Here is a 21,736-nt window from a genome sequence, read left to right as displayed (position 1 = left end):
GCTGATTTCCCTTTTGGCCAGAGTCACACTTGTGAGGGTCCAACTTGCTCTGGCGCAGGGTGAGAGTACTATCCTTGTCACTGACACTTTGCTTACTGTTGTTTGATGCTGGGCATGTCTCTGCGGCACCCTGGCTCATCTATCACAGTAACTGTGAATGGCATATGGGGACAGCAGAGGAACAGAGGAAGGCTACTCCCAGCCTCCCCCTTCTTTCACTATATACTTAGTAATCTGCGCTAACGCTGTTCCCTGAATGGAGACCTTGTGTTCTGAGGCTCCAGATGGGCAAAAACAACACAGCGCACACTCTCCAGTGGGATTGAGCTGAAAACTATAAAACAAGCTAGGAAGACTGTGAGGACATTTCTGATTTTGTGCAAAAGGAGACTCAAATGTAAATGTTTTGATAGCACAGTATTTGACTGTCAAACTATCAGCGCTAAATAATTGAGACTGTATTGTTGATTTTCTCCTTTCTTAAGCAATTTTCAGGTGCTTTAAATCCATAAAACTACACCAAAATCTTGGTAAAAACACTTATTTTAATTGCACATTGTGTATGTACAGCACAGTCTTAGACAACAAACCACACACTTGATGTAAACCGATCCAGCTGACAATGGATACAGGCCTGTTTTGTGGCAAGGAAATAGTACAAAACATCAAATGGAGGCGCTTAACTACACAGTTTATTTGCCTCGTACTCCATATAGTTTGGTTGTCTGGCACTGAAAGTTTGCAGGGCAGTGAGTATCCTGGTCACATCGGCACTGGACAGTTTGAGTCTGTGGCGGAGCAGGCAGGCGAACAGATCCGCGTGAGGGGCCCCCGGAGGCGAGAGGCGGTTGACCCTGTAGCGCAGCTCCACCAGCTGCAGCAGGGCCGAGTCCTGCGATCCCTGAGTGTACGGGTAGTCTATCTGCAGAATCAAGTCCTGGATCGCCTCGGGGTCAAAGTGCACGCTGTAACCGAACAGCTGCATGCTGTTCACCTTCATGTAGCCGATGTTGTTGGAAGGCTCCACTTCCTCCAGAGACTCATAGTACAGTGTCATGTTCCTGTTTCCTCCTGTCACTCCCACAGGGTCCCTGATATTACTCCTCAGGTAGAAATGAACTGTCTCAAAAAAGCTCTTCCATCTGTTTCCCAGAGTCAACGTCCAATTATAGCAGTCCAAGGGGATATCCAGCTTGGTCCGCTCCCAGTCGGGGTATCCGTGCTGACCTATCGGCATGGTCCAGCTCTCCGAATGGCTGCCCCCAAAGGGATTCACAAACAGCGACAGTGCTGGCTCAAAAGTGCTGTTTCTGGTGAGGCAAAATTGTAGCGTGAGTCCGAGGAGCATATGAACACGGTTGGACTTGACCCGGTTGCTCTTGAGCGTGAGCAGCATTCTTTTCCTCCACGAGGGATCAAACCAAGTGTTTACACGCACGTCGTTGCTCACAAACACAGCATGCAGGGCGATGCGCGGGTCACGCCGCTGGAGCAGGTAGCGCACCTCCAAATCCTGCAGATCTCTGTCGCTCTCCAAACCCAGATAGGGGTCGGTGGGGTCAGGCACGGCTGACCGGCATACTCCCTGGGTCAGCGTGAAGCCGGGGTTACAGCTGGAACATCGAGTTCGGTTCTCTGTGGAACATGAGGCACAGCGGGGACCGTCACCCACCGAGCAGGGGATCAGACCCTGGCAAGGTGGATGGTTGTAGGGGCAGGAGCAGCTGCGGCTCTCATCGCTGTAAACACCGACCTGATTGTTCTCGCTGCAGTACAAGACGGAGAGAGCGTAGCTCAGCCAGAACTGCAGAGGCCTGAAGGAGAGACAACAAGTGTTTCAGTACAGCTTCAGGGATACTGCTGTATTGGTTATTATATAATAACTCATTTGTCTTTGTCACTTTGCATCTTTTTCATGTTTTTGTGATTATACAACAAAGAAAATGTTTTGCCTAAGAAGATTAATCAAGCTTTGCACAAACAATGTGTTGTTTTGATGTGCGGCAAAAAACAATTTGAGCCAAACTCGGGCTCAGCTGGAGTCATAACGGAAAATCAGATCAAAATGAATATTGTAATTTGCTGAATTCTCATTCTGTGGTGCAGACCCATGCCACTACTCTTATTTCTATCTCAAGCTTAGACTACTTTTAGAAATATAGCCACATAGGAACGCTTTTCAAAGAGCCGCATTATGTGTCTCACAGCATGAATTTGGAGATTTTATTATGTAGAATCAATAATGTCTTAAAAAAAGATTCTGTGAAACTGAACAAATCTTTGCAAGTAAGTGACAAATCCAATAATAAAAGGCTGTGATCTTCATGTCTTTGGGGGGCACGGCATCAAAAAAGCGAGGAAAAGCTCTAAAGATGATTCAGTGAACACAGTTCATTACTGCATCAAAATTCAATTCGATTTTATTTATAAAGCACCAAATCACAACAGCAGTCGCCTCAATGCACCTCAATGTAAGGTAAAGACTCTACAATAATAGAGAGAAAACCCCAATAATCAAATGACTCCTTATTTGCAAGCACCTGGCAACAGTGGGAAGGAAAAACTCCCTTTCAACTTGAAGACATCTGCAGGAGAAACAGGCTCAGGGAGGCCATGACCAGTTGAGAGTATGCAAGTAATAACTCAAAGTCATATATTAACAAGGTCAAGGGACCAAGGACAGAAGTCGGACGATTTCAGCCTGAACAGGTAACCGGCTAGTCCTTCACGCTCAACACATGCACAGCAGCAAGCAGATAGCCATGCTAACGCGTCATTAGGTAAAGACACAATGAGGAGGTGGTGACCTTCACACAGAGAAGAAGCAAACAAAGGCAAAGTGGACAAAGCTAAAGCTATCTTGAATTCTGAGTCAGCCACAAGCTAGCAGCCTCGATATGAGCATAGGATCAATGCAGTTATTAGGAAAACTACAGAGACGAGTGAAAAAGAGAAAAGGGTTGATTTCCTCCTATCTTGTGATGTTATAAAGTAAATATGACCTCCTTCTACAAAGGAGAGTTACCACCTGGCATTTAATGAGCCCACAGTTCAAAAGTTGAAGAGGTTCACTGGTGATCGTGGCACAGGTGACTTGCGCATCTGTGAAACTGCCGTTACTGCTGAGCAATATATGCAGCCGTCTTTTCCAGGGACTGTCTTGCTGATTTTAGCACGATAATACCAAACTCCATTCCTAATGTTGCTATAAAAATTGTCTGTGTGCTGAAGCGAGATCTTCTGGAGCATTAAGAAATGAAACAATTAAGTGTTGTTTCAGCAGCAGGGACACAGTTTACCTGGCTTCAAATTGAACAATGACAAAAAAAAAATTATTTTCCAAAACCTTTGTACCATTTTCAGATAAATGTAGGTTTTTAATGATTTTCAATGCTTGTGTTTTTATTTAAATTTTAACAGCATCCTGCTACTAACTTTTTGAAAACAGTGTAATTAAATTGAATAAGAGGACGCATACACACACACCAAGAAAAATGATCTTCCCGGTTATCCTAAACTACTATTGAATTTCTTTTTTACGAGCAGAAGGAGTCTGATAAAGAGTGTAATTGGATTGTGGACTGAGGAGACAGTGTCTGTGTTTGAGTAGTACACTGATGGATCGTGTCATTTAGTTAATTTCCCTGCCAGAAATAGCTATCAACACAGAGTGTTCATAGGAGATGCATAAATCTGACTGGAGTTATGACCAACGTGGTCTCTGATAGGGCTGCTCGAATAGACCGTCCAAGTGGCAGTGCTGCTGATACAGCAGCTGTAACAGTAAAAAGAAAATATAGGAATTATATATAAGTAAACTATATTACTGTCCACGGGTTCTGATAAAAAAAAAGAAAAGAAATGAGATGACATGAGAGGTTTAAAGACGCTGGATTGATTGTGATGTAGTTTGAACCTGCCGACAGTGAAACGTGGCCGTTTGGCCAGCTGGGATTCCGTTCGTCTTTCTGAGGCTGGAACAGAGAAGCCGCTTCCCTCCTGTCAGCACTTTTCACCTTACTCCACGACTACTTTTCCCTCAAGTGCCTTCTAATAAGTACCGTCTCGCTCTGCTGCTTTCTTTCACCGCCTGATGCATAAATCATTTTCATAATTATAAGTTTTGGGGAGCACCTTGGCTTAACGGGCAGCAGCATAAATACTCCTCCCTCATGTTCCTTGCTTGCTTCTTACCTGGGCCTCTGCTGGATCATTTTGGGTTGTTTTCGGCACCTCTTGCTAAGGCTGAAGAGCTTGTTAGCGGTGCGGCGCGCTCTGGTGAGAAGCTGGTTGCTACTGGTCTCCAGCTGCCTGTATCGCTGTAGGAGGTTGGCATCCATCCTCCACAAGTGCTCCACGACAGATGTGTTTACAGCGAAATGGGTTGGCAGGTTCCCAACGAAGCTTTGGAACTCCTCTGGTAGGAAGGAGAACATGAATAAGTAAACTTTGCCTGTGGCCATAAACCGCAGGGTGACAATATTTAAAAAAAAACAACAACACACAAACGCATCCATTCCTCATTGTTTGTCCCCGAAAATCAAACAACCCAAAAAGGAGAAATAACAGCTGCAAAGCGCGGCGTGTTTTGATCTTTTATGCCTCTTTTTTTCAGGAGGGAACAAATGATTTTCATATTCTATGCCACACCTGTTGTCAGAATAAGTCACTGTATACCTTTAAGGCAACAAGTCTTATTAGAGAAATTGCTGTTTCTGACATTATTAATATGAAAGGGAGACATTTTGCCGCGTTAACGAGAAACGAGCGGTGCCCCTGATTAAACTTCTTTGACATTTTTTGATGCCGGAGGAAACTTATATCATGAACTGTGTCACCTCTCAGTAGTACAAAAAAACGACGCAGTGCATCCTCTCTGCCATTCTCTTTATACGCCCTTTCTAATCTCAAATACACAAAGAGACACAAGCCCAGTGCACTCAGTGTCGACATCACAGGCAACAAAGCTGCGCTATAACTTTCTTCAAACATCTGAATAACCTACAGCACTGCGGTGTTTTGTGCTGTGATACAGTGGGCTCTGTTTTTAAAGCCGCTGCTGATTTTGTGCCGACGTATATCTGTGTAACTGCAGGGTAAGTGTCAGTCAAAGCTGCTAACTTCCTCTGCGATGGTTTTGTGTTTACGGTAATTACAGTCTGAAAAAGAAAGCAATAGCACATTATTACGTGCTTGGACAGAGGCCAGGTTTTGTGCAATAGCTTGTTCATTTGTTTATGTAGATAATTTTTTATGGGTTTTTTTGTGCACAGAGCTGAGAAAAATGATTGTTCGAATCAAGCAGTTCAGTGATTTCAGGTTTTATAGGCTGTTTTCCCATTTTGTCTAAATGGACGCAAGATGAGTGTCTCCCCAAAGGGAATTACTGGCATTATTTTAAAGATAAAATTTATGAAAATTGTACAATGAAGTAAATTTAATAGGAAACAATCAGCCTGGCTCTGTCTAAAAGTATTAGTATCTGTTTTAAGGACCTCTGCAGGTCACCAGTCAAATAATATCTTGTTTTTTGCATTAAAACAACATGTAGTGGGTTTAGAGGGTCGCTTGTGAGACTATTACTAGACTAAAAAAAATACAAATCATGTTTGATATTTCCTGTACATGTTTTTATGTTCACAGCACTTTGATGAGAACAGATGGATTTAAAAGAAAAATCACTAAGAGCAGCCCTGAGCAACTTGAGAGCATCAAAGCCGTCATTTGATTTGACACAATGACTGACAGGTCTCTTGATTTGAAGTCTGGCAGCTGTCAGAGTTTGACAGCTAAGAAAGCATTCTGAACATAAAACAAGACTTTTGTTTTAAGACTAAACTTTAAAGTGTTTTGTTCTTGAGGAAAAAAAATGACCTTAGTCCCAAAGCACGTACTTTTGAGGAGGATTTTAAAAGCCACTGTTCCACCCGTGTGTTTTCTTTTTCTTTTTTTTGTGAAAGCACTTTTCAAGCTGACATTTTCAAGTCCCATTTTGAAGGAATTTCTGACTCACCAGATTCCTCAAACTCCTTGTAGGTCAGCCTCCAGGCGTCTCTGATGCGCAGCAGGTTGTTTTCCAGAGTGGCCAGGTCAGAGCGAGGACAGTTACACTGTGGGAAGTCCACGCTGCAGTCACACCAGCAGTCACTGTTCTTGCAAACAAACTGGCCCTCAGATTTGCAGCCAACGTAGTTGAGAGCTGCCTGAATGAAGCGGCTCCGCAAATAGCCTGGAAGGATGACCTGCAGCCCTGCGGAGCACCACAGACGAGACACACGAGGGAAAAAATTAATAAACTATTAAACATGTGAAAGAGAGGCTGATTCATCCTCATAGAAAAAGCAGTCTGTGTAGCAAAAGTGAAAACATTTGAACACGTCTTGTTAGTTGCTGTAGTTTACTGTTGTCTAAAAATGATTAATCTTACATACATAATCCTGCGCTGTACTTCCAAGATAAACAAATATGTATTAATCCACCATTTAAAGCAGTCCTCTAGCCTGTTTGACTCAGCCTTTTCAGACGCTTACTTACTACTAGAAAGGAACAATTAAAAAAATAATAAAAAAATAATAAAGTAGTTCTGTATTTTCAAAGATTTATATCTTTAGTATTAAACAGTGGATTATTGTAGATTGCAGGAAGGAAGTTGGAATGAACAAATATGTGAATGTTTTTTTTAATGGTTATGTTGATGCAGCCTTGCATCATATGTATACCCGGAGCAAGAGGCAGGGTACACCTGGAACAGGATAGGCTCTCCCGCTACCCTGATTAGGTTAACCTGAAGACAGCGGATGGATATGCTGATGTAGCCTTCATTAAAGCATTAAAGCAATTTTCACAGTGTGGGAAATAAGCTTCATGGATCTCTCAGGAACATTTAGTAGCTATAAATAAAATAAATAAATAATTGAAATAATAACTACTGTAGCTATTCAGCTTAGCTTAGGGAGGCGATAACAAGCTTGGCTATATGTAAAAACCTCCACTACTGGCACCTAATCGTTGTCTCATTACTAACGATCGGTCATTTTCGACCGGCACACCAAAAAAGTACAGATGTTGAATAAAACATGCAAAATTGTATGCAAACTAATACAACTTATTTTATGTGCCGAAATCCTTTTTTTTTTTTTTTAAACATGGAGTCTTAGATCAGTCTGATCAAATTAGCTATATTTTTCTGAAAAAAAAAGAAAATATGAGGGTTAATCACAAATGACTATTCTGCAAACTGTTTGAAGTCTAGATGAATCACATGATGACCACAAATTCTGACTTCACCCTAACTCAAAGGCTCTGACTAATCCTAGATGGCTACCCAGGCGAGTGAAGCCTAGAATTTCCACTAGTGACCAGTCAGCAATGATAAAGTGATTCACAACAAGCGAATCGCTTTCTGTGTGGACAGCTCTTAACTGTCTGCAAAATGTGCATCAGCATCTTTAAATTCAAATGATCATGAATCAATGAAGCTTTCTAACGTGTGTTTAGCAGTGCGATGGCTGCAGTTACAGCCACACAGTGGTAATGTCTACCAAACATTAGTGTTACAATAGAGACTTACGCATAACACTACACTTTCATTTTAATGTCTTTAAATACAGGATTTAATTTAGAGGGTAATAAAGAATTGGTTTTGGTTTAGAATTCATTTACTTGTACAATCGCATAATACTGTATTCTAAAATAAGTGCGCACTTGTAGTTTACACTGTTATGTGTATGATTTACTCTTTGTTTTCTGAGTGACCTCAGTGGCAGCTGCTCGCACTCCCTTGGTTGATGAGCTAAGAGGCGGAGCAAGCCTATATGAGACCTGCAAATTGGGTCATACCACAACTCTGGATCATGGGGGGGAAATGGAATTAGGGGTTTCTGTGTTCTACCCCTTTGTGTTTATGTGGGCTGATTTAAGTTTCCCCTTTGACTTGTTTAGGGAGTTCAGTTTGTTTGAGTTAGTAGTATTGTTGTCAGCTTTTAAGTAGAGTTCTGTTACTTTTACCTCTTTTATGGGCCCAAGATATAGATTTTTCTGTATAATTTAACCAAGTTTGTTTTTGGATAAATTAAAAAAACCTTGTTTTTGGACTTTAACCTGTGCTTGACTTTCCTTCACTGCTCGGTCCATCACAAGCAGTGAAAGTGAGCGTGTTTCAGTTTTTTAGTGTAGTTTTGGTGCTTAAACCCAACCAAACAGCAAGTAAAACTGAAGTAAACACTGAATAAAAGTGACATTTAAAGCACTTCCACGTGATACTTCAGTTCCAGTCTTCTGATTAACAAAGGCTACCCCCATCTGATCTGCCCGCTCATCTAGACTTTGTCCTTTTAAGTGGAAACGTTCCTGCATATCGTTACATGATTCAATCAAATGGAAGGGACAAATGTCCAATACGATTATTTAGTTGGAGGACTTGGTGGTCATTATCATGGTTAGAGTTAGTCAGTCGGGGAACCCTTGGATATTCTGCTGATTTTTTCTCTGCTCTTTCCAACTGGAATGCAAGATAACTGGGTAAATACTTTGTATTCTGTCTGAGCTAATAAAAGGTTAATTAGTTTTGTGATTGCATTTCAGCAAATACCCTCTTTCAGTCTTCAGACAGTTTACCTACATATAGCCAAATTTTATTGAACCAACAGAACGTGCTCTGCAGATGAACTACTGGCTCCCAAATCAATCTTAAGGTTAAAATTTACCCTGCAGCTGAATCTTGTTTTCAGGACTGTGAACCAACACGGAGCTGACTGTGTCCAGATTGTCATAGTTGCTGCATCCGAGCGGCCCGGTTCTTGTTTCAGTCACCTGGAAGCACATGAAGAGAAAACAGTGTTATGAACGCTCGCTCTGTCAGCAGTCGCCCCCGTTTTCACCCCTCCATCTGCGTTAATAGGTAGAAAACAACTGATAATCTTGGTTCTGCATGGATTACTTGAATATTTTCTTTTTCTAAAGAAAGGTCAAAAGAACATAAAAAGCCTCATCAAAGATGCATTTTATGTCTTAAAAGAGCTTGGTATTCAATGAGTCACGGTGAAGCAACACTGAAAAGGTCTTCAATTAGAAAGCTTTCTCTCCTCACACAGAATAATTTGTTCTGATGTGAGCGAAGGAAATCAACTTCCCTCTGACTGAAAAACTTTAAACTGACTCACTTCTCTGCATCTCTAACAGTAAACAATCCCAATGTTAAAGCTAGAAATTCAAAAACACATACAGTCGGGTATTTATATCTTGTGGGGACCAGTGTTGGTCAAGTTACTTGAAAAAAGTAATCAGTAACTAATTACTGATTACTTCCCCCCAAAAGTAATCCCGTTACTTTACTGATTACTTATTTTCAAAAGTAATTAATTACTTAGTTACTTGGTTACTTTTTAAAAACACGATTTACAACCTGAATAGGTGATAAAGCGATAGCTCTTTCAGCCCAATTCTACTTTTTCTACATAATCCATCATACAAAATGTAATCAAATGGAAAAGTCTCCTTTTTTAAAACTTGTTTTATTTGTTTTAACCTTTTAACTTTATGCATCAAGCGAAAATTTAATTATATGCAACATTCTCTGACTGGAGGAAATTTGTTTAATATTTAAACCTATTTTCTGCACGTTCCAGCACATAAAATAATTGTTTTTTTTGTGTTTACACTCAGTCTTTCAAATAAATGCAAGTAAAACACAGCAGAAAATAAATAAAATCAAAGACCCAGCAGCCCTTTTGCTCTATTTTCACCTGTAAAGCAGGACTGTGGTAGGCGGAGGTTTACCCTGGTGCAGGTGTGCCGCAGCGGTGTGGAAGAATCCGCGAGTTTCTCTGTGAATTTCCCATTACGTCATAGCGCACTCGGTGCTTGCTTGGAAGTTTAGGGGTTTTTTTCGCTGTAAAAAGAAGTTTTCTTCCCACGCACAATGGACACTAATGTTTTTGTCACTTTTTATGGAATCAAACTCAAAGTAAGGTCAGTGCTTCCACGCTTTAAATGCTGCACGCTCATACTCTCTCCCACAATCGATATATTATCCATTGTTGATCTGCACACAGCTGTTTTCACGAACGTTGCACTTGCTTACGTCACTGTCATGAGACATTCTCGCAAAAAAAAAATCCCCATCTCTGGTGGGGACATCTAATTGACATAATGCTTTCCCTAGCCCCTTACCCCAACCCTAACCATGAAAAATGAATGCCTAACCATAACCCTAAACCTATAACCCAACTGTAACCCTGTCACTAAAACCACATTTTGAATCTCAAAAATGCCTTCAAACTTGCAGGGACCAGGATTTTGGTCCCCATAAGTATAGTAAACTTCCAATTTTTGGTCCCCACAAAGTTAGGAATACACACACACACACGCACACACGCACGCACGCACACACACACACACACGCACACACACCTTCCCATTTCTCACCGAATTTCTGTTACCATCTGTGATTTTAATGCACGGCTATTTATCTCATACAATCTAGTGTTCATCTTCTTCTGCTCTCCTCTCTTTCTCTCACACTGATCTTCAGTCTGCCTAAACTCCACACCTGCTGCAAAATGGCAAATGAATTTATGTCAGCCTGGCTGAAAATTAATGGAATGATATCTTTAATCCATCAAGCTGATGCATAACCAGAGGAATGCGCTCTCATTTTGGGAGGGCACTTGTCTTCATCAGTGGCTACTCGCTTTAGCATCTACATTTGCCCCTTGGGCTGATTAATGCGCACACCCTAATAGCCACTTCAGACGATAAAATGGATGATTGGTGTTTCATACAACAGGACACACAACCGCCCCTCGCTTCGCTCCCCTCTTTAAAGCTTGCCACAGACTGCGGGGTAACTTAGAAAGCCTGCTTCGTGCAATACTGCTTGAAGAGTCACTTAATTAGGGTGTTATAGGTGGTCAGCTATAAACAGTCAGACGCTTCATTTTTCAAAATCTGCTGTTACCGTTTTCCTCGCATGCTGAGAGATTTTCATGATAATAAACCACTGGTGAGGGGAAAAAACAGGAAAAACAAATTTGAAAGACTTAGTGCTACCCTGCAGTCACAACAGGTGAATCTCCTAAGTGTCAGGCCAATTCTGTAAATAAGCATTCGCTCTTAATCCTACCTGATTAAATAAGTTATGGGAGAAAAGTCCCTGAGCTGGTATTAAAGGATTTATTAGTGTAAGTTGTCTTCACGTTGAGTTAGCCAAATGTCCTGAATTAAAACTTTCTTCTGCAACTGTGTCAGTAATTCTAAGAAACATCTGCAAGTTGATATTTAATTTTATATTATTTCATACTTTCATAACAATGTAATAGCACAACTCCGTCACGCCTCAGAGGACACACTGGAGGGCCTTACAGAAGCTCTGTGCACAGCTAACTCTGTATCTGTTGTAGCAATGTGGTGAATTTAACTCCATTATATTTATTTTAACCATTTAATTTTAACCATTTAATTTTTACCTTTAATCGTGATCATATATTAAAATACAGCAGCAAGAAAACTGATCAAAAATTAAGTAATTATTCTGTTGTTGAGAATAGAATAGAATAGAATAGCCCTTTATTGTCATTGTACATGTATAACAAATTGTAACTTGTTTTCTACGATTTTAGCAACACAGTACTTAATGAAATCAAATGATTTAGAGAATCTGGAGAAATCTCTGTGTGCAAGAAACAAGGCCCTAAATCAGTATTGGATACCTGTAACCTTTAGGCCTGCAGGCTGCACTGCACTAACAACAGGCCTGATTTTGCCATGGAAATCACTGCAGGGGCTCAGGAACGATTCAAGGAAACATTGTCTGTGAACACAGTTCATTGTGCCATCCACAAATGCAGGTTAAAGCTCCATCAAACAGACAAAGACACAGAATGAGAACACAATCCAGAAATGTAGCCATCATGTATTCAATTCAATGTTATTTATATAGTGCCAAAACACAATAACAGTTGCCTCAAGGTGCTTTATATTGTAAGGTAAAAACACTACAATTACACAAAGGAAACAGAAAGCGCCAACAATCATATGACCCCTTATGAAGAAGTGCTTTGGCGACAGTGGAAAGGAAGAACTCCCTTTTAACAGGAAGAAATCTCCAGTAGAACCTGGCTCAGGGAGCGGCGGCCGTCTGCCGCGACCTGTGTGGTCAGACGACTCAACACAGGAAATTCTTTTTGGAAAACATGGATGCCGCATCATCACTGAAGAGGAGAGTGCTTGCACATCCGGAAAGATGCCATCAGTGTTTAAAAGGTATACACTAGTTTTAGAACAACATATGCTTCCACCCAGATGATGTCTTTTTCAGGGAAGGCCTTACATATTTCAGCAAGACAATGCTAAACCACATACTGCATTTGTTACAGCAGCATGGCTTCACAGTAGAAGAGTCCAGGTCCTGAACTGGCCGACCTGCAGTCCAGACCTCTCCAGCTAAAAACATCTGGCATTCATAATGAGCTAATATTTTTCTTAAAATGATACATTTTTCTCAATTTAAACATCTGACATGTTTTCTATGTTCTATCATGAATAAAATGCGGGTTTGAGAGATTTGCATATAATAGCATTCTGTTTTTTCTTTCCATTTTAAAGAGACTCCAAACTTTTTGTTTGTTTGCATTCAGCATGTCTAAGATCATGTAGGCATGTAAGCATATGCTACAAATGACTAGGTCAAAGTGGAGATACTACAACACGGGGTTACATGGATACTGTAACTTAAAAGGAAACTAAAGAAAAAAAAAACACCACCTTAAAAAACCCCAGTATTTCACTGGTCCATACTGACCCACGCCGGGTCAATTTAAGCCAGGCGATGAAGACAGAAGTTATTTTCTTTCTCCCCAAAGTCATTCCCCGGAGCCACGTTCACTTTAACAGAAACCAAAAACCCACCCAGCCCGACTCCAAGCTTCATATCAGGCTTTCCCTCATGCAAATGCTTGAGGCTAACAAACCGCAAGGCAGGAGAACAACACGGCTACCTTCAGGCAGTGAATGTCTGGCGTTTCATTTCCCAGCAGATTGCTGCTGTATTTACAATTTCCCTCCTTCAACATACCCGTATGGCAGTGGATGCGATTTGGAGGTGGTGTAGCCTCCGCAGGGTGCTCTCTCTGTCTGTGAAGTAGGAAGCAGCCAGCTGGTGGAGAGTTTCCAGGGTCACGGTCCCTGTAGTATTTGAGTTCCTGTTGCTGCCCCGGCTGCCCTCGCCCCCTGAGGGCGAAGACTCCTGGCTGAGCTTCCTTTTGTCCACAAATATTGTCAAAGACTCCTCCCCTGGTAACATTTAGGCAGAGGGATGAGAGGTTCATTAGCTCCAGCAGAACGCCACTAATCACCTTTCATTAGTATCTTTTCAGACTAGATAGAAAAGCACAGTAGTCATTAAGTACTGTGGGGGAACTGATGGTTTGGATGATTAGAGGAAAAGGCACAGGCAAGGTCTCTGCATCTATTAAACTCCTGGTGAATAAAGAGAGCTCACTCACCATCGTTAATCAAATTTCCTTAATTATTTCAATTATTTTAATTACGACGGAAAAAAATGACTTGGAAAACAAAATCAGGTTAGCGCTGGGCTGTTCTTAGATGAATTCTATATAACGGTCAAATCACCAGCAGTGAGAAGAAAAAAAGACACGTTTGATTAAGTATAAGATTTATAGATTCACGTGCACTTTGGAAATGAAAACTGCAGTCTTTTTGTGATGCCGTTGAACTTCCTACCCTAGTAGTTAATTTCTTTCTGCAACTCACCTCATCTTCCTCCTGTTATATATTTCCCAGGTCTTTCTCTCCTATACTATCTGAACAACGTTCACCAGAGAACAGATTTGAAAATAGCTGCATTCACTACTGAGTCAAGAGGACATTAATAAATTCTTTTACTTTCCCTCAAAAGCGTCTCAGATTTGAGCCAGATGAGGAATGAGTGCCTTTTGAAGGGAGCTGCAGGTGCTCTTCAGCGAACCTTAACAACATGCCGTAACTGTCACAGCAGGTCTGAGTCACTTTATCTGTACTTACTTTATTGGCACTGTTCTCCAACTGTTTCCTCACCACTAGCGCTCGAAAAGCATCACTCCGTGCGGCCTGACCTTTGTAAATTTGAAAGCTTCTGTGATAATTCGTATTTAAACTTGCAGGGAAATAAAGCTCTTCGAATTAAATTTAATTAAACTGTCAGCGCAGCTGAACCTCTGTAAGGAGAGTACACTGTCAGTGTATATGAATATGCCCACCTCCAGTCAAACAAGGATCAATACAAATTTTCCTTATAATAAGCCAGACTGTTAGTCTTTCTTATTTCCCTACAGATGGGATTATATGTGCCTCAGAAGAGCCACGCCAGTTTAACCTGCCCTCACCTCCCCCATATAAAATATTCAATCATTCATCTGATTCTGTTTCTGCTCATGTCTGGTTTCCAACCAGGCAGCTGTCCTCACATATGAAGATATTAAAAAGATGTTAAAAGATGTGGCTAAAAAGCCCTGTGAAAATGTGGCATCTTATCTCATCTTATGCTCTTAAAAATCATCTAGAAAGATGATGAGCATTTTTCTTTTTCCAAAATGACACAAAACTGTTGCGTTGTTAAATCACATGTTTACGTTTTCTGATCTGACCCTGCTTTGGTGAAGGCTAATAATCGTTTTCACCCAGTTTGGTCTGCTGACATCGTCTTAACTCTGAACACTGCTATAGCCGAGTATTACAGCAGCAGTTGTATGAAACGAGTCACACTGATCAAGCATCCCTTGTGGCAGGTGGTTATCAAAACTCTTACATGTGATGATTGCAAAAATAACAAGCAAACAGTCTTATGCTTTGAAGATCCACATTTTGTTGATGCATCTATCCACTCTGACCTCTGAGACAATGCATCCTGCAGACCACAGTGCTGCCAAAAAAAAAAATCTAATAACACAGTTCACCTGAACTTGAACTCATTCAGTTTTTGAGCGATGTAGCTGATGTTTGTAGGTGGTAAAGGTGACTCTGGGTGAAACTGACGTCTGGTACATGAAGTGTTGATAGTGTTTATTTTATCAGGAAGCTTCTATATTGCCTTTTAGGAGGACCATTTGCTCAGTATAAACTGGGTTTCAGTCTATCTGACAAGAACTTCTCAAAGCACTGGGAATTGTGACTTGTGTGACGTTGTTATACATCAACAACACTTTGCGACTATTGCATCTTTGTGGGTGGGTTTCATGACGAATTTCTAATAATTTTGTAGACACTAACAGACAGAGTGCATGGCCAGTGTTGGTTTTCGACCAGTTGCTGTATTTTGGGGTGTAAGAGAAAACTGCCAGCTACTGTTTTTTAGCCAAATACTTCCCTCAAATCAGTGCCGTTCATTTACAGCATGCTCTGTGATAGCAGTTAGCTTAAGAAAAGAAGAGAAAAACTAATTGCTTATAAATGACAGCATTTCACAGCAGTGACAAACCTCTGTTCACGGAACCGTGCCGGTTTGGCAGCTAAACAAAAATATCATATCTGTCGTTCTCCCGCCTACCACAAATCACTTGTTGTACGCTAATCTGGGGCGATTTGATTCCTTTTTGTACGCCAAAAAACACTGATCCAGATAAATCATTACATGCTTTGTTGATTCAAAAGCAGCAGACAGTAAAAAATCAGTGCCCCATATGCTAGAAAAAAAAAAGAACAAAAATCACATTAGAGGCTATGTGGATCAGGCTCGCTTTGAAGCTCAGACTACTCTACTGTACCTCCCAGAGTGGCGGAGAGGAGAAAGTGGGTGCCGTATTTCTTGATTAGACTCTCTGTAATCATCTGAAGGGTTGGTCTCCTCCCCAACTGCCGGATGGCGTGCACAAAGTCAGGGTCGAGGGGCAAAGCCAAACCCCTGCCGCCACCAAAATTGTCCAGCTTCTCCACAGCCAGGCTGTTCACCTTCCATCGACCAAATTCCCTAGAAACACCACACACACACACACACACACACACACACACACACACACACACACACACACACACACACACACACACACACACACAGGTTTGCTCACTCTGTTAAGGTCTTTAATTGTGTGTAAGGCCCCGGGCTGCTATTTAACAAGCTGCGTTGAGAGGAAAGCAATATTTGAAAGTGTGTTACCCTCACTGAGGCACACGCTGCTGTATACTTATGGCTCACATACATGGTGGACACAGACGAAGCAGTAACGCCAAGCGATGAAGCTGTAATGCTCAGCGGAGCTTAACAATATGCCTCTGATGTACAAGAAACTACCCTGAAAAACCTTTTTTCTATTTTTTTTACTTAAGGGATTATACGGCAAGTAGTGATTGAATGTTTATCGATTGTCAGATTTTTACCTGGCAATTGTTAAAAAGGATGTTATATAAGACAGCTGTTTCTTTCTTCTTTCTTTTGGCCTTAAATGCTCTCATTTGAAACTCATGTAACAGTATTTATTATATAAGAGTGGATACATTATATAGATTGTAGCAGTATTACAACAATCGGTTCTGCTACTAGCACTGGGTTTAGCAGCTATGATTTAACCATTCAATCAGCACTTTAATAGAGCACCGCTCTATTAGAGCTCTGCCAACTTGCTAACTAGTTTTAATGCACTTTTAATCCAAGCAAGAAGGTTTATTTATTTATTTATTTTTTATGGCAACCCGAGGCCTTAGGCTGTGGACAGCAGACTGTTAGCGGATTTAAAAAACAAGACATAGTGTGCACATTTGTCTTAATCTTTGGACATAAGTTGCTGGCGGTACAGCAAATATATTTGGAGTGCAAATATATCACTGATCTCAACAGATTAGCAGCACTCATTCTCAGAACCATGATAAAGTAAAAAATAATAGACCAGGCTGACAAAAAAATTAAAATATGAATAGATAGCTTTTCAACCTGCCTATTTGTTAAATCTTAAAAGCTTGGAGATTACTCTGGTTCAAAAGTAATAGTAATGCAGCACAGATTTATCCTCATGTTCCTCCGAAAATCAAACGTGTGGATACCCTCCCCCTCCCCCGTGTATAAGTGCACCAAGTTGAGAATCACTGTTACAGTTGACCGATGTCAGCTTTGAGTAACCTGCGCCTGGGTACAACAAAACTCGTTGGGTTCCAAAGTGGCAACCCCCACAGCATCAGGAAAGGTGCAAAAAAAAGAGAAAAAAATAAAGAAAATAAAGCCCCACGACATCAGCTGCCATGATTTGTCACCCCGTGCCCTTTAGACACGAGCCTCGCTGAACTCTAGATACTCACAAACCCTCGCTCTCCATTCCCCACAGCCCCTCCCTCTGCAGCGTCAGTTAACATCCACCTCTCCCTCGGTGCTTGCCTGCTGCTCTGTGTACCTCCCTCTCCTTCTGGGAGGTCATCAAATCACTGCCATGAGAAAAATGATCGGCAAAGAAATAATTGGGGGAACCGGGACTGTGTGGAGTGTGTCATTACGGCCAATCATCGTAACGAGGGGACAGGATGAGTGTCTGTCTCTGGTGGACAGATGGATATTGCAGATCTAGCCCAGGGTTAGCCTACAGCTACTCCATCAGCATGCACTGGTGGAAAAACAGAAGCGCTGTAGGAATGGGCTGGCTTATGTAAACGTGGAGGCTTACTGTATGCATAGGAAGCACTTTATTGGGGGGTGGGGGGGTTGAAACTATACAGGAGCAGCTGTATGGGGGGGGGGAGCTAGCTGACAGCGTAATCGCATGCTTTGCTTCCACATGACTGACAGCCACGTGAGCTTTAGTATGGTGTGCAGCTATTACAGAGGTCAGAGCAGAACTGCAATTTAAATCCCCCGGCACTTTAACACAGCACACCTATAGAAAATATGAAGTGTCTACAGCATTGTAGGGAGTGCATAAAATACAGTTATTATAAAAAATGCCTTCAGTGTTCCCACAGTTTATTAAATGCCCTCCCTTATCTCTAAACCATTAAATAAGTCACATTAGGCAGAGAGGATGAAAAATGCTTTAAAAAGACTCTCCTGTCAGTTATCATCTTGTTACAGCAGGTTTTTATCTCAGTTAGAGTCATCCTTAAAATCCTTAATCCCTAATCCTAAAACCAGCCTTTGGCTTAAAATATGTGAGCAAGGCATCTGAGAGGATACAGGGCTGACTGCTGTAGGGTGAAAGACCCTTAAGAGGTGAGATGTCAGCCAGCCATTACCAGTGATGAGTGCCTTTCCAGTCCAAGCTGTCTGCTTCTTTGATACTTTTTTAATGATTTCCAGTAATTACTGGAAACAAGGAGGCTCAAGTCAGAGAACTCTTGGGACATTGTCACACCGGGTCCATTGAAAAAACACAGGTGTCACGACGAGATAAACACCAGTCTTAAAGATTTCTGGGAAAAGATAATGGAGCGATTGATTTATAGCACAGCTAAAGATGCACACAAAGTCTTTCCTTCACTTTGCTAAACCCTTGGCGATTTTCTTCTTCTTTTTGCCACAGAAATGAAAATTTCTTCTCAAACCGACCCCGCAGGACTGCAGGGACAGTGACAAAATATCAACACACACGGGTCCCCCACACGAATTATAAACACAAAATATAATTCAGACCTTTTTACTGCACGTCTGCAACTCAAACCCCCGAGCCATGAAGGGAATGATCGATAAATACCTAAAAGTTAAATCAGAGCAGAAATATATTGCTTTAGGAAAAGTTTCTGGAAAGGCAGCAAAGTGCAGCTGGCAGATACTGCAGGAAGTCCCTGAAGGGATGAAGCTCGACTGTCCACGCACAATCCATGGCATTAACTCTTGCTGCAGGGGTCATTTAGAAACACCAGCAACAGCAAAAAGCACCAGGTTAAAAAGAAGAAGATAATAAAGAAACAAAGCAAAAGAAAGGAATAAATGCCTGCTGTTATTCAGATGACAGATGAGCTTTCAGCAGGAAAGGGCCCTCTGCATGCTTACAGCAGTTCTTCTGATTTGCTCATCAGCTTGCTACTAATTTGGTGCAGGTGCGGTACCTGTGAGAGCAATCCTGAGAGTGTGCAGGATTGCATTCCACACACACTACAGCAGCTGCTGTCACTGATAAGTTGCTCTCTTGCTGAAATTGCTCATCAGTAAAATTATCCAGTAACACGTCTGGAATGAAAAAAATGGCAAGTAGCCTACTTATAATCCATACCTGAAACTGTCTCACACACAAAACATTACACGCGTTAAACACACACACTTCTCACCTATAGATCTTGTATCTGGTGCTGAAGCCCTGCTGGTACCTCTCCGCAGCCTCTGTGTACTCCAGGGACTGCTGGAAGGGGCCCTTATCCGACAGCAGCCAGCCCAGGGAGCCGGGGGAGCCGTTGCCTCGTCCGGCGGCTGCGGCTCCAGTGGCGGTGGCGGCCCTGGAGGTCCAGCAACAGCACCAGCAGAGCCAGAGGCTGAGAGCTGCCCCCTCCCATAGCAGAGACAGCCGCTTATGACTGATTCTCTGACAGCTCATGCTTCACCCAGCGACACCTCATTCTCTCCAGACTGAGAGGAGAGGACAGATAATCAGGGCTGAAAAGTAGCGCGTCACGCTGATCTGGAGGTTTGTCGGAAAAATTATTTCAAAGCAGTGATACCTCAGAGTTAATGAACAAGAAATAATAGCAATTAAACGTTTTTCCTTCTCCTCCTCCTTCTGCCGAAGACACACTCACCTGATTTGCAATAAGAACCAAAAGGATGCGCCCGAAGATGAACTCCTGCGATCTCGCCACAGCCAAGAATAAAAGCTCTCCGAATCAGCGATCCGACACAATGAATGAATTCGTAATGTGTCCTCTCTTCACAGAGAGCTACTCCAACTTGGGTATTTTTCTGCTCCCGCCCAACTTTTTCTCTCTCTTTTCTTTTCTTTTTTTCTTTTATTTCGGAAGACGTTGCTCCAGCATCCGCGCATCCATCCGCTCCTCGGTGAGAAGTTGAAGCGGCGGAGGCGGTGAGACGGCGGAGTTCATTGCGAGGACGTCCGTGCGGTCACAGATAGTTCCAGAGGTTGAACAGGGGGGGCAGATTTAAACAGAGTGAGTGGGACACCCTGTAGCTCTGTTTGATCGCTAAATTGTCTGTTTAAAAAGATTTAAAAGAAAAAAACAAATCTTGACAGACGCTGTAGGCGCTTATATCTCCTCTTTGCTGTGTGTGAGCTGGTGGATGAATGAGTGCCTGCTTCAACAAAGAGACCTTTTCTTCCCTATTTTTTTTCCCAAGAGAGATAGCAAGAGGGCGAGCAAGTGCATCATGATGAGGCTGGCAGGGTAATATATACAGTATGATCACTGAGTGTACTTAAGTTTGGAGATGAGTGGAGTGATGATGCATCAGGACTGCATCCATCACTCACCATTATCTTCACTTTATTCATTATTATTTCCCATCACAGCTTGTCTCTCCCTGGGTGAATATTGCCCATTAAAGGTCTTTAACGGAGTCTGATAATAGGCTAATTATCTCGCGGTGTTTCTTTTGTCCCCCCCCTCTCCCCTTACTAGTTCTGTGCCACAGCTTCAGGGCCTGCAGCTTGCATGACTAAATGGCACACACACTTGCACGTTGCTGGATTTGCCGGGGAGAATAATTACAGGCTATTATCGGGGAACAGGTTTCTTGGGTTGTGTGATTCAGGTTCAGGGGTGCACTCGCTATTCCACACCAAGCATCATAATTTGGAAAAAAAAATAAAAAAAATACAGCTTCTCCAACAAAAATGGATGTTTCATTTCCAGAAGAAGGAGAGGAAATGTTCGACCTGTGGCTTGCAAAATAATTGTATTTTGAATGTTCAAACCATTTGCGAATGAACGTGAGATTTTTTTTAATGATGGTTTTTCTTTTATGGGACATATGGAGCTTTGGATCCTCCCCCTTTTTCGGGGGATCCGGTCACCTTTAGGGTGGGGCAAACACTGCGAGTGTGTAGCACAAAGTGGTGCTCATCTACAGTGCTGAGAAGTAGTCTGACATTTTCATTTCTACCTTAAAAATAAAAATGCAATAAATCGTGCATGTTTCTGAATTGCTATTTACTATGTACAGACCAGCTATATATTATATTTCCAACTTTCTTTGCTAAGCAAATACAATAAAGATAAAATGAAGCTTAAGTTTGCTCTAATGGTCTCCTGTGTTATCATGTGATAGTCTTTATATACTGCCTCATTCTTTTTGATTTCTCTGTTATTTCTTCCGCTCTTCTTTCTGGTTTCCACTTTTGGCTTTCAGTTTGGATGCATTCATAGAATAGCATGACTTTTTTTAAAGCCACATATAACAGTTTTAGCAATTTCTATCCAGTTCTAACACATATACAGTTTCACCTCACGCCATATTTCCCCCCTGTGCAAAATGAAAAATACAAAAACTCAATTTCTCAGACTCATACTGCCGCTTCATTTTCTTTGTAGTAGTTTCCATCAAATTCACCAAAATCTGCAAAGCTTGCAACTTTCTGTGACTTGTACCTTTCCCTCATGAGTATGCTGTTAGACAGGGTAACCTTCTTCTGACTACAATAAAAAACCTTCCCTTCATATACATTAGGTAAAAGCCAGACTTTAGAAAAGTGCATGTCAGTTGATCCAGAATGCTGCAGCAGAAATACTGACAGGGACTAGAAAGAGACTGGGTTCCCTTCATTGGCTCCTGTTAGCTTCAGAATTGGGATTAAAATCCTTCTCACAAAGTCTTGACTAA

At 41.7% G+C, this 21,736-nt stretch overlaps 1 protein-coding gene across 3 annotated transcripts; it reads right to left on the bottom strand.

The window, feature by feature from the left end:
* Positions 1-531: 531 nt before the first annotated feature.
* On the bottom strand, positions 532-20,184 carry LOC102195140 (BMP/retinoic acid-inducible neural-specific protein 3-like). 3 transcript variants are annotated; one of them, XM_013913110.1, is made up of 8 exons: positions 19,702-20,184; positions 19,237-19,583; positions 15,759-15,961; positions 13,073-13,290; positions 8,706-8,811; positions 6,014-6,250; positions 4,195-4,417; positions 532-1,814 (listed from the first exon to the last, which is right to left on the bottom strand). In XM_013913110.1, the coding sequence occupies exons 2-8, from the start codon at positions 19,497-19,499 to the stop codon at positions 680-682; spliced, it is 2,385 nt and encodes a 794-aa protein (XP_013768564.1). In that variant the 5' UTR covers positions 19,500-19,583; positions 19,702-20,184; the 3' UTR covers positions 532-679. The 3 variants fall into 3 exon arrangements, with proteins under 3 accessions (XP_013768564.1, XP_005741940.1, XP_005741941.2); XM_005741883.1 differs by having other exon boundaries at positions 19,237-19,531; XM_005741884.2 differs by lacking the exons at positions 19,237-19,583; positions 19,702-20,184 and adding an exon at positions 18,962-19,039.
* Between the last annotated feature and the right edge of the window lie 1,552 nt (positions 20,185-21,736).

This window comes from Pundamilia nyererei, unplaced genomic scaffold (assembly GCF_000239375.1).
Source record: "Pundamilia nyererei isolate P.nyererei 1_Seehausen unplaced genomic scaffold, PunNye1.0 scaffold00115, whole genome shotgun sequence".
NCBI classification, from domain to species: Eukaryota; Metazoa; Chordata; class Actinopteri; order Cichliformes; family Cichlidae; genus Pundamilia; species Pundamilia nyererei.
Note: the sequence above shows the minus strand (reverse complement) of the source record. Positions and strands in the feature narration are given on the sequence as shown.

Bases quoted from the DNA above. Each gene is read 5' to 3' on its own strand.
- LOC102195140 (XM_013913110.1), bottom strand. From the start codon at position 19,499: ATGAGCTGTCAGAGAATCAGTCATAAGCGGCTGTCTCTGCTATGGGAG. The intron at 8,812-13,072 runs GTATGTTGAAGG...ATGTGCTTCCAG, and splicing joins TCGCATCCACTGCCATACGG to GTGACTGAAACAAGAACCGG. The intron at 6,251-8,705 runs GTAAATTTTAAC...GGTGCTCCGCAG, and splicing joins AAACAAGATTCAGCTGCAGG to GGCTGCAGGTCATCCTTCCA.